The following is an 11462-nucleotide window of genomic DNA, read 5'->3' on the forward strand; positions in this document are numbered from 1 at the left end:
CCTATTCAATCTTTGTAATTTTTAGTTTTAGATGGATTAGTATATTGTAATTTGTAGTTTTAGATGGATTAGTAAATTGTTAGTTTTTTATACATTGGAGTTTGATAGAATTTTGGGGAGATAAAATTATGTGGATCATTTTGGTTATTAATCTATTTGATGTTTCTATTGGAAAAAAAAAAAATTCTGTTTTAGTAGTGATTCTAGGTCAAGCTAGAGTGAGAGTTAGTTAATCATTTGCTTATTTGGATGCATTTTTTTTTGTTAAAAGCTTATTTTTAATTACTGAAAGTATTTTGATAAGTTTATTTACTTAAAGTTAGTTGAAGTATAGCTATACATGTAAAAACTAGGGCCTTAAAAAGTTATATATATATATATATATATATATATATATATATATATGTGTGTGTGTGTGTGTATAATAATAATAATAGGTAAAGCAGAGAGAAAATCCAATTAAGCTTTAAATTGGAATTTAATTAGAGGATAATTTTGTGCCATGTGTCTCATCTAATATAAATTTTAGAATTTTATGCAAAGTGAATTAATTTAGTATAAAAAATGAATTTCAATTAGAATTTAATTTTGCGCCACATGTCCTATCTAATCTAATTTTTTAAAATTTTGTGCCAAATTAATTAATTTAGTGTAGAAAACGATGAATCCAATATAATAAATCATAAAAACATAATTATATAACTAAAAAGATTCAAATTTATAAGTTATATATATATATATATATTAATAGGCAAAGTTTAGAGAAAATTGAATTAGAATTTGAAATTATAATCCAATTTTGCGTCATGTATCTAAATTTATGTGGAAACTATATCATAATTATCTACTTGAGTTTGTGCCATTTGTCTACTTAAGTTTTTCAATCTTTGTGTCAAGTGAGTTAATGAGTGCAAAATACTAATAATCTAATATTAATAAACTATAAAATTAAAAAAAAAATCACATTTACTTAATAAAAATCACATGTTTCTCAAAAAATAAATAAAATAAAAATCACCACATAACAAAAATCACTCCACATTCTATCTTATTAAAAATTAGAAAAAAAAAAAAGATCATTAGTAGTATTAAATTTAGATAAGAATTTTAATATGTGACTAATTACGTTTACTTTAAAAAAAATTAATTTGACTAATTATCTATATTTATGATAAAAATTGTGTTTAATTTTAAATGTATCTATATGTATGCATGAATGTATGTGTTACATACTTTAAAAAAACTAATTTGACTAATAACTTATATTTTTATAATAAAAATTTTGTTTAATTTTAATTACATCTATTCGAAGTTACATGCTAATGGTAACAATGATCAACATGACCTAAAGTTAAGACAAAGTACTAAGATTTATAGTTGGGCTTTTAGCAATGGTTTAAAAATATTTTGGCCCAAAAATAGTCCCTTTATCCATTCTCCCTCAACAAAACTAGAGGGCCTTAAAAAAAAACGTTAAACTGCGTCGTTTTGGGGTTTTTTATTTTTATTTTTTATTACTCTTATTTTTTAATTTCTTCATTCTCTGTCTGTGACTCTCACGTGAGTCAAGATCAAGTTGCAGACGGCGACTCCGGCGGCGAGGATTCCGACTACGGCAAGTTCGTTCTCTCTCTCTCTCTCTCTCTCTCTCTCTCTCTCTCTCTATGTCTTTGGCTGAAATGGGTTTTGATTTGCTTATAGTTTTAATGATTTCAGGAGGTTGAAAAAGGGGTTTTTTTTTTTTTTTCTTTCAAATCTTCAAAATCTTCAACCAGGTACTAATGCAAACGTTAGAGTGTTTTTTTTCGTAGTTTAGGATTCTTTTGGACTTTCACAATCACAGGTACTAAAGCTATTCATTGGCTACCAGAAGTTATCTAAATTTTACTAAACTCATGCTTAATTCCTAGTTATCTAACGTTTTAATCTAAATCTTTTTTGTTTTTGTTTACTTTGCTATTGACATTTGCTATGATTATGAATGACATTTACTATCAAAGTACAATGAGGAAGAGTTTGATTAAAGTCAAGCAAAAGAAAAGAGGTAAAAGAATGAACTTAAATAACATTAAAAAAAAAAATTGACATGTTAATTAAGGATGTTTCAAGGTGACAAAAAAGCATATGATTTTGGATACAATAGGATAGAATGGCAAAGAAAAAGCCGCTAGTGGTTGACCTGATTAATCTATTGAGAATTCATAGCCAACCCAACAATGTTTTGGGACTAAAGCTTTGTTATTGTCGTCATTTGGTACAAGGAGGAGATAGATAAGCATTCTAGGTTTTATGTAATCCTTTACTTTTTTTTTTTTTTTGGTAAGTTGTGAAATGAGGAATCTGAATTGGAGCTATTCTTATTACATATTTTCTTCAATCGGTTATATTTCACTCAAGCTATTTGGTGATTTTAATACAAGGAACTAAAAGGAGTTTTGGCTCAAGTTCCTTTAGCAATATAAAGGGTAAAGTTGATTTTTGAATGTGTTTAAAAAGGTTGAATTGAGGTTTAATTCTGAACAAGATTGAGTACTTTGAAAGTTAGGAGTTGCAAAAGATTGGTAGAAGAGAAGCTTTGTGATGTACAGTTCCATTTTTATGATTGCGATTATTGATTTGAGGGAGTATTCTAGATACTTGAAAATTAAGAATTACTGATGTTCATGTTCTTGTTTTAACAAAGCATTTGATGTCAACTACCAAAAAAAAAAAAAAAAAATTCTAACTCTGGATGTTGGGACTTACATGCTTTTGCTTCATTGCTTCATTTGGTAGTCTACAAGCATAGTTTTGTAAAATAAGAAGTTCACCAGAATGGTGGCCGCATGGGAAGGGGGGTCTTTCCAATATTGTAATTTTTTATAATCTGATTTCCAATATTGTAATTAGTTTTATAGAGTTCAAATTTCACAAGTCACAACACCTTATAAAATATGGTTATATCATAGACTTAGAACCAACTTTTTCTATGTTGATCTCTTACATATTTGATATGCTAAACGAGACATATTATTATATAATTTCTGATATTCAATCAAGTCATTGGCATGATTACTTTTTCTAAGGATCTAAGTCTAAGTCCTCTTTTTTGGGGATATATTGTAACACTTCTCTTTTTCTAACCTTTTTCCTCCCCGTTGTTTCTAACATGTTAGTATAAGTGACATGAATGTAGTCCACCCAAGAAAACCAAAAACAGCACTCCATCCGTTAGAGAATTATTCAATACTCGAAGAGCAATGCTCCCTCCTCCCACATGAATGGTGAGTCCCACTATGAATTTGATCAACAAGACCCACTATGATGTGAGAGGAGAGAGCACTGCTTTCCAAAGATGGGGCTAGAAGTAGAAATTACAGCAGCAATGCAGGCAATAAAATTTGCCCATGAGATTGGGCCACGCGACATTATTCTAGAGCGACCCTCTTTGAGTGTGATTGAAAAGCTTTTGGCTCATGAGGAAGACAGTTCATGTTGGGGAAATTTAGTACAAGAGGCGAAGATGGGGCTAATGCAGTTCCGAACCTGGGAGGTAAGCCACACCAGAAATGAGGCCAACAATGCAGCTCATATTCTTGCTAGACATGCACAGGGAATTGATGATTGTGAAACTTGGTTAGAGGATGTACCTTATTTCCTTTCTAAACAACTGCAATATGGTGTAATGCAGATGAATATTTAATTTGATAATGAAGATTCAGTTTTCATAATTTAAAAAAAAAAAAAAAAAATGGTGCTAGTAGTGAGCCCATGTGAAAGTGGCATTGCTCCATTCACAATCTGTGACCTTAGCAAGTCGTAAATATATATATATATATATATATATATATATATATTGATAAGTAGCAAGTCATAAATTATGTTGTGAAAATAGTTGTCCTTAGCATTGCTTGTTTAGTTCAGCATATTTTTTTTCTACTAATTCATAGGAAATTGAATGCTGGGAAGAATATATAACTGTTTAAACTTTTTTTCCCCTGATAATCAGCTGTTTAGACTTTAGATTATAGCAAACCTGAGACAATGCTCACTTATTAATTGGAAAAGGTTAATTTTGATATTTGCTTTTGTAGTCTTCTTTCTTAGCTTAGGTTCTGTTCATGGATTTGTATGTTTGGTTTTTTGCCTGCTAGGTTTTTCAATGTACTTTGTCAAAGGATTTCCCCTACTGCTATTTTGTTTTACTCATTTTTATCACCTTTTCTGAGAAAAGGGAACACTTTCTGATTTTAAGTTTACAAGAGATGACTTGTATATTCATTTATTATGAAACTTTAATTACTATAATATTTACTTCAACTTATACTTTGTTGAGCAGCCACTCCTGATATGAATATTTTGAAGCAGCTTGTGCCCACCAAACATCGCTTCAGTGGTTTAACCAAGCATTGTAGAGGTAACATAAATCCAATTTATGAGTTCAGATACCCTATTAAATTCATTGATTTTTGTAAATTTTTTTTTTAAATGGCATCTAAATGACATAAGTAATGGTTTTTTTCACTTGAATGCCACTTATACTGCTAAACTGTGATAACGAAAAGCAGATCTCAGGGCTAACTGTGGTATATAAGACATAAGAATGAGTATATGTGATGTTTTGAGTACAAAGCCTCCTTTTTTTTGGGTAAAGTTATCTAAAGCCAGTTTCTGTGTACTTGTTTTCATCTTCTCTTCAGCACTGCGTTCTTCCTACCTCCATTCATCCACAGATGCCTCAGTTGAAGTTCACTCTCCAGAGCAGGAGGTAGTGATTGCTTTGGGAAGCAATGTGGGAGACAGACTAGATCATTTTAATAATGCCTTGGAGTTGATGAACAAATTAGGCATAAATATTACAAGACATGCTTGTTTGTATGAAACAGCTCCAGCATATGTGACTGATCAGCCTAACTTTCTCAATTCTGCAGTCAGAGCCGTTACTAAACTCGGCCCACATGAATTACTGGGAGTGCTCAAGCAAATTGAAAAGGACATGGGTCGTTCCAGTGGTATAAGGTATGGTCCAAGGCCAATTGACTTGGATATATTGTTCTATGGAAAGTTCAAGGTCCACTCTGATATTCTTACCATACCCCATGAAAGAATTTGGGAGAGACCATTTGTAATGGCCCCTCTAATGGATTTATTGGGATCATCTGCTGATTGTGATACAGTTACTTGTTGGCATTCCTTTTCACTGCTATCAGGTGGACTTTTAGAGTTTTGGGAGAAAATGGGTGGTGAATCCCTTGTTGGAAAGGAAGGCATGAAAAGGGTTTTACCCATTAAAAGTGGTTTATGGGACTGGTCACAGAGAACCTCTGTCATGGGTATCCTTAATGTGACCCCAGATAGTTTTAGTGATGGAGGAAAGTTTGTCTCTGTGGAGGCTGCAGTTACCCAGGCCCGCTTGATGATTTCTGAAGGGGCTGATATGATTGATATTGGTGCTCAATCTACACGGCCAATGGCCTCTAGGATATCCGCTGAAGAAGAATTAGATAGACTAATGCCTGTTTTAGAAGCTGTTGCAGGGATGCCAGAGGCAGAGGGAAAGCTCATATCAGTTGATACTTTCTATTCAGAAGTTGCTTCTGAAGCAGTCAGCAAAGGGGCTCATCTTGTAAACGATGTATCTGCTGGGCAATTAGATTCTAACATGCTTAGGGTGGTCGCTGGCCTTAGGGTTCCATATATTGCGATGCACATGAGAGGGGAACCACATACAATGCAAAATAGCGAAAACTTGCAGTATGATGATGTTTGTAAGCAGATAGCGTCTGAAATATACTCAAGGGTTAAGGATGCAGAATTATCAGGTATCCCAGCTTGGAGGGTAATTGTTGACCCTGGAATTGGATTCTCAAAGAAAACTGAACACAATTTGGACATCCTAGTGGGATTACCAAACATCCGTGCCGAGATTGCAAGGAAAAGTTTTGGTGTCTCTCATGCTCCCATGCTGATTGGACCCTCCAGAAAGAAATTTTTAGGTCAAATTTGCTCTCGAATTGCTGCAGATGAGAGAGATCCTGCCACTATTGCTTGTGTCACTGCCGGTGTTTTGGGTGGAGCAAATATTGTACGAGTACATAATGTAAGAGACAATGCAGACTCTGTGAAGGTCTGTGATGCAATGCTGAAACAGAGGAGCACCAAAAATCTCTCTTGATGTTTGCTTTGTAACAAGACGTTTATTTAGTTAACGCAGTGTTGTCAGCTTACAAAAGTGCATGGCATTAACCAGATTCTTTGTTTTTGTTTTTTTTTTTTTGTTTTTTTTTCAAATCACCAACCATGTACTAAAAAATTTTGTTGTATTAATATTTTTCCTTCAATAACCTATTGGATTTAGCTATCTTCTCATCAGTTTGTCAATCAGCTCCAACTTGAAGGCATTATGAATGTACAAACGGCCATGTTATATGGGTGTTTTTATTTCTTTTTAAAGCCAGAAAGAGAAAGAATAAATTAGGGCATGAGATGAGAGCTGAGCATCAATAGAATTGATGAAGAAGAAGTTTGGCTAGCTAGCTCTTCAAGTATGGGAAATAGAACTTGATACTCCATTGATGTGTATGAACATCTCGGAAGAGAGCATATTTTGATGTTCATAATCACATAGTTTCCTATTAAGCCAAGCAGCTTACATCCTTCTGCCAATTCTTACAAGTAAATTACAGGAGGCTAACAAACTTTTTTTTTTTTTTTTTGAGCGAGGAGGTTAACAAACTTGGTCCAATCTGATTGCAATCAGCATTTAAGAGACTAGCACCACTATTCAGTTCTCAGTTTTCTGTGAAAATGACAGTGAAAGCTAGCCATATAAAGATTGAATGTAAAACCGCAAATAAGAATGCAAATAGCCAACGTGTGAATATAAAATCAAGATCATGGACAACTGCCACTAGCCATGAAGCAGGAAGTGGTTATGAAATCAAAGCAATTAAACCATCCCATAAGTCTTATCAGAGAAGCAAATGCTCATACAAAAAAAAAAAAAACTATTCATTTCCAATGCAAAGTTCTACACCGAGAGTTGTGACAGATTACAGAGATTTGATTAAAAAAAAAATTAGGATTTTAAGAGGAATGATAATGAAAGCATTTCCCTTTCCCTCATCAAGTGTTTAGTTTGGTTAGCTTAGAAGAACTAATCTTTCTGTTTCAAAACCTCAGCTTCAGCCCTTGCCATGGGATCATCCTTCATCTCTTCATCATCCTTTTCCCCTTCTCGATCTTGGGCCATTTTCTTTCGATGCAACTCCTCTGCAGCCTCCATTGCAGCCCGATTCTCTGCCTGAATTCGCTGCATTTCCTCTTCTTGCTGCTGCCTTTCAAACCATGTGTCGGCATCCGCCCAAACTACAAAAGATTGAAGCAAATACAGAAAAGATTAAAGCAGAAATAGAATTAATATGACAAGCTTCCTTATTTTGAATGAGAAATTTGAACTATTTGTTTAAGCTATACAGATTTAAGAAGCAACAAATATTAACCAAAAGGTGGTTCCAGCACAACCTCCAACCCATTATATGTGACAATTAGATAACTACCATTTTAATAGGTATAGTTCTGTAAATGTTATAGTTTATGTTTTGAATTAAATTCAACCATGTTGCCTTGGAAGCTGTAACATAAGCCACATGGTTGTGCACTTGTGCTGCATTTACAAATAAGTCAAGATGGTAGAATTTTAATTAGCAAACCTAAAACATAAAACCTGAGTCACACAGTTGAATTTAATTAGAGAACCTAAGTCATAACACTAACAGTTTTGTACCCAGATTTTGCACTTTTAATTGCAAACTTATTTTTCAGGGTAAATTTAACCAGGGGAATCTAAGATACACAACTGGGACCAAAATATAACAAACCTAAGAAATCGAATATAAATTTTGCCCAACTTTTAATTACATAAACTAAAATAGCTCACATGATTAAAAACATTCATTCATGGACATTTGAAATTTCTTATCCCAATATAGGCACTAAATCCTAGGTATTGTACCTTCATTTCCTTCAACCCACTCAGATAATCCACATGTATTTCATAGGTATAACGCCTCAAGCTCCCTAATTAAATCCAACCATGTGTCCTTTGAAGTTGTAACCATACATACACAAGGAAGTGCATTGGTCAATAATCCACATGGTTGTGTTGCATTGACCGCCAAGCCACTCCATTAAACTTAATTAGGAGGAACTAAGGCTCTGCACCTAAGAATCTGTAACTAATTTTTTTGCACCAACTGGTTTTAGAGGAAAATTCTAACCACATAGAATGACTTTACCATTGGACTATCACTTAAATTGAACCCAAGCTTAAAAAAAAAACTACTATTAACGAGCTAATGTGATCAGATTCTTAGCAGTGTAAGTGTGAAACTTGGATTCTCCAATTAAAATCAACTGTGTCATTAGAAACTGTAACTATACACAAAGAGATGCATTGGCCAATCTGCCAACAAGTCTCACGGTCGCTTATATGAAGAGTAATATGAGCAGAAACTGTGACTGGTGCTCGAATACCTTATAAACTGTTGAGAAATACCTCATGGCTTTGGAAGATTTTAAGGAAAAACCTCTGTAAGTTGTTAAAAATGGCAATATGCTCTTTAATCAAGTGAAAAACAATACATAAAGAGAGAGAGAAAATGCTAGTATTAATTATGAATGAGGTGGAAACCAATAGCATTTAATGATTTTTTTAGCCGTTAGATTGCTTATCTATGGTGTTAAAAATGTATAACTTTATAAGGATTTAAGTAGATCTAACGGTCAAAAAAATGCACTAATTTATGCTGATATTCTGATAAGGATCTCATTTATTATCCTTATTTATAACATTTCATACCTATCTCTAATCCCAAAAATAGGTATTTTTCTCTGCTCTCTCTTTCTCATCCACTACACATTTCTCTCTCCTCCATTGCTCTTCCACCTCCGTTTTCATAAGGTTCCACCTCCACAACCACATAGAATTTGATACAAAAAATCAGTGGCTGTGGAGGTGGAACCTTACGAAAATTACATGTTTTATGTTGGACTTATACTACTAAAGCCCGTGTTTAGGTTGGACTAAAATCTATGGTTAAAGCCGTTAATTTGATAAATGGACCTTAAAAACATTAACTTTAAATTCCTTGATATGCTCTTAGGTTATGATGCTTTGATTCAAAGACAAATCAAAACAATTGGTTGGTATTATTATTACTTCTTTCTTCATAAGTGCCATGGGGCATTGCAGATGCGTAATCTATACTATCAATTATTCAACTATGTATTGTTTTTTTCTGTTCGTATTTTTTTTTATACAACATGACAAACAATAGTTAGGAAATACTTACATTTCTCTCTATTTGGTTGCTGAGAGAACAGAAGATGTATTATGAATTTTGCATATATGTCTTGAGTGGAGCACTTTTTCTGTCACAATTCCCACACAAAAAAAAAAAAAACTTAATTGTACTCCTTACCTACAGTTTCTTGGCTATCATTTTCTTTTCTTTCCATATATTGTAAATTTTGTGATGCTTGATACTTCGAAAATTTTTATGTTGGATGACTTTAGTCTGATTTGCCATGTTTGATGTGCGCAGCATGTTAATCGGCTTGAGATAACCCCAGATAACTCCATATTTTAGATGTAAACTGTGGTATTAAAAGATCGTTAAATGCTTACCTTTCTTTTTCTTTTTGGGATAAATCATGCTCACCTTGGAACTTCAGGAAAGGATTCATGGATTGTTGTTGAAATTTTAGAGGATCACAGCTTTTTGATCTGTTTGGGAATTATGTTTCTATAAGCTCTTATTATTCATGTACTTAGGAACCATTGCCAAGGCTCATTCTTTCATTTTGAGCATACTTATATACTTGTCTACTGGTCTTGTCAAATGTTTACTTTTTATTTTCTAATAAAATAATCAAAGTAAGTTTTTTTTAGAGAGAGACGTATACTTTTTTGTAATTTTTTAGGTTACGAGATAGGTATAAAATGCAATAAATAAATAATAATTAATGAGATACTAATCAGAATATTAGTATTAATGTCTTTTTTTTTACCGTTGGATCTACTTAAATATAATGGTTTAACTTGAACTCATCTCATATATATATATATATATATATATATATATATTCTATAATTCCTTTGTTTTAATTTTTTTTCTTCTAAATATGAGATTTGATAATTATGGTATTTATTAATAAATATTTATTATGATTGTGTGTTTTAAATATATTTTGATCAAGCACGCTAAGCACACAACAAAAATTCGTAACAGTTTCACAATATTCCCAAATTGGCCGACCATTTCAAATTATAGTGGGCCCATATATGACATGGTAGACTAATTTAAGAATGTTGTAACTTTTTGTTATGTCTTATCTTTATTATATATATATTGAGTAATGCCACAGGCACAGACCTTTTTTTTTTACAAATGAGGGTGTCCAAACCTCTTCGAATATCTAGCTATTCCTTTGAGTGTATGCAGTTCTCTCGTCCCACATGCATCAGGTTATATACCAATAACATTTGAGCCCACCACGAACAACGCATTTTTACTTACCAATAAATACCCCCCACATGGTAGTTTGTAAAATAGTTCATGACTTTAACATTTTTTTGACAATATTTTATTAAATGGCGTAAATAACATTAGACTTTCTGGATTTTATAGAATTTAAAATCAATTAAAAAAATATATGAATTCAACTTTTATAGTTTATCTAACTCCACTTACATGATTTTTAATAGAATCTTTTTTCTTTCTCTCCCTTATTCATTACATTTATGATATTTACTATGGTAAACTACATTTATTGATTACTATAATTAATGTCATGACAGAGAGAAGATGGTTTTAATTATGAAAACTGAGTTGGAAAGTAATAAATATTTAATGATGATACTTATACTAGTGTGTAATTCTTGAGCTTAAGTTTACATGGCATCATTAGTAGTAGTACACAAGAAGTCAAAGGTTTCAGTTTTATATGTATTATAGATTATAGATTATAGATTATAGATTATTTATAAAGATTTGTTTTGGGTCTAGTAGTAGCACTTTAATGCACTGACTTTTGTTAGGATGATGACACATAATCAAAAGTAGACTAAAGAATTGGATCCAAACTTTGCCCGATATATAATAAATTGCACAATTAATTTAGAGAAAAGTTAATTGATGCCTTAAGGGCATTAGTTTGAGAAATATTTTTAAAAACCTTTTTATGGGAAAATAAAAAGTAACTAATTTTTTGACAACTTTTTTATTTTTTACGATAATGGTAATAAATTTTTTCTAAAATGGTTTATTAACAAAGTTCCTAAGGACACCCATTAATTGAACCCTTAATTTAATAGTATAATACAATATTTATGAAATTACTGAATAATTACTTGGCAAACATAAACATGTGAAATACAATGACTTTTAGGCTTCATTTGGGAGTTCATAAGGGAATAAAAT

The 11462-nt window shown here is 32.2% G+C and overlaps 1 protein-coding gene across 9 annotated transcripts; it reads left to right on the forward strand.

Moving 5' to 3' along the window:
- The first annotated feature begins 1509 nt into the window (after positions 1-1509).
- On the forward strand, positions 1510-6347 carry LOC142626969 (folate synthesis bifunctional protein, mitochondrial-like). Of its 9 annotated transcripts, XM_075800722.1 has the most exons (4): positions 1652-1775; positions 3156-3532; positions 4319-4396; positions 4680-6347. In XM_075800722.1, exons 2-4 carry the CDS (start codon positions 3472-3474, stop codon positions 6152-6154), a joined length of 1614 nt encoding a protein of 537 aa, XP_075656837.1. In that variant the 5' UTR covers positions 1652-1775; positions 3156-3471; the 3' UTR covers positions 6155-6347. The 9 variants fall into 9 exon arrangements, with proteins under 9 accessions (XP_075656839.1, XP_075656843.1, XP_075656840.1 ...); XM_075800724.1 differs by lacking the exons at positions 1652-1775; positions 3156-3532 and adding an exon at positions 1510-1619; XM_075800728.1 differs by lacking the exons at positions 1652-1775; positions 3156-3532 and adding an exon at positions 1510-1619 and having other exon boundaries at positions 4911-6347.
- Positions 6348-11462: the final 5115 nt, after the last annotated feature.

Source organism: Castanea sativa, chromosome 3 (genome assembly GCF_040712315.1).
Source record: "Castanea sativa cultivar Marrone di Chiusa Pesio chromosome 3, ASM4071231v1".
Classification (NCBI taxonomy): Eukaryota; Viridiplantae; Streptophyta; class Magnoliopsida; order Fagales; family Fagaceae; genus Castanea; species Castanea sativa.

Bases quoted from the DNA above. Each gene is read 5' to 3' on its own strand.
- LOC142626969 (XM_075800722.1), top strand. From the start codon at position 3,472: ATGTTGGGGAAATTTAGTACAAGAGGCGAAGATGGGGCTAATGCAGTT. The intron at 3,533-4,318 runs GTAAGCCACACC...TTTGTTGAGCAG, and splicing joins TGCAGTTCCGAACCTGGGAG to CCACTCCTGATATGAATATT. The intron at 4,397-4,679 runs GTAACATAAATC...TCTTCTCTTCAG, and splicing joins TTTAACCAAGCATTGTAGAG to CACTGCGTTCTTCCTACCTC.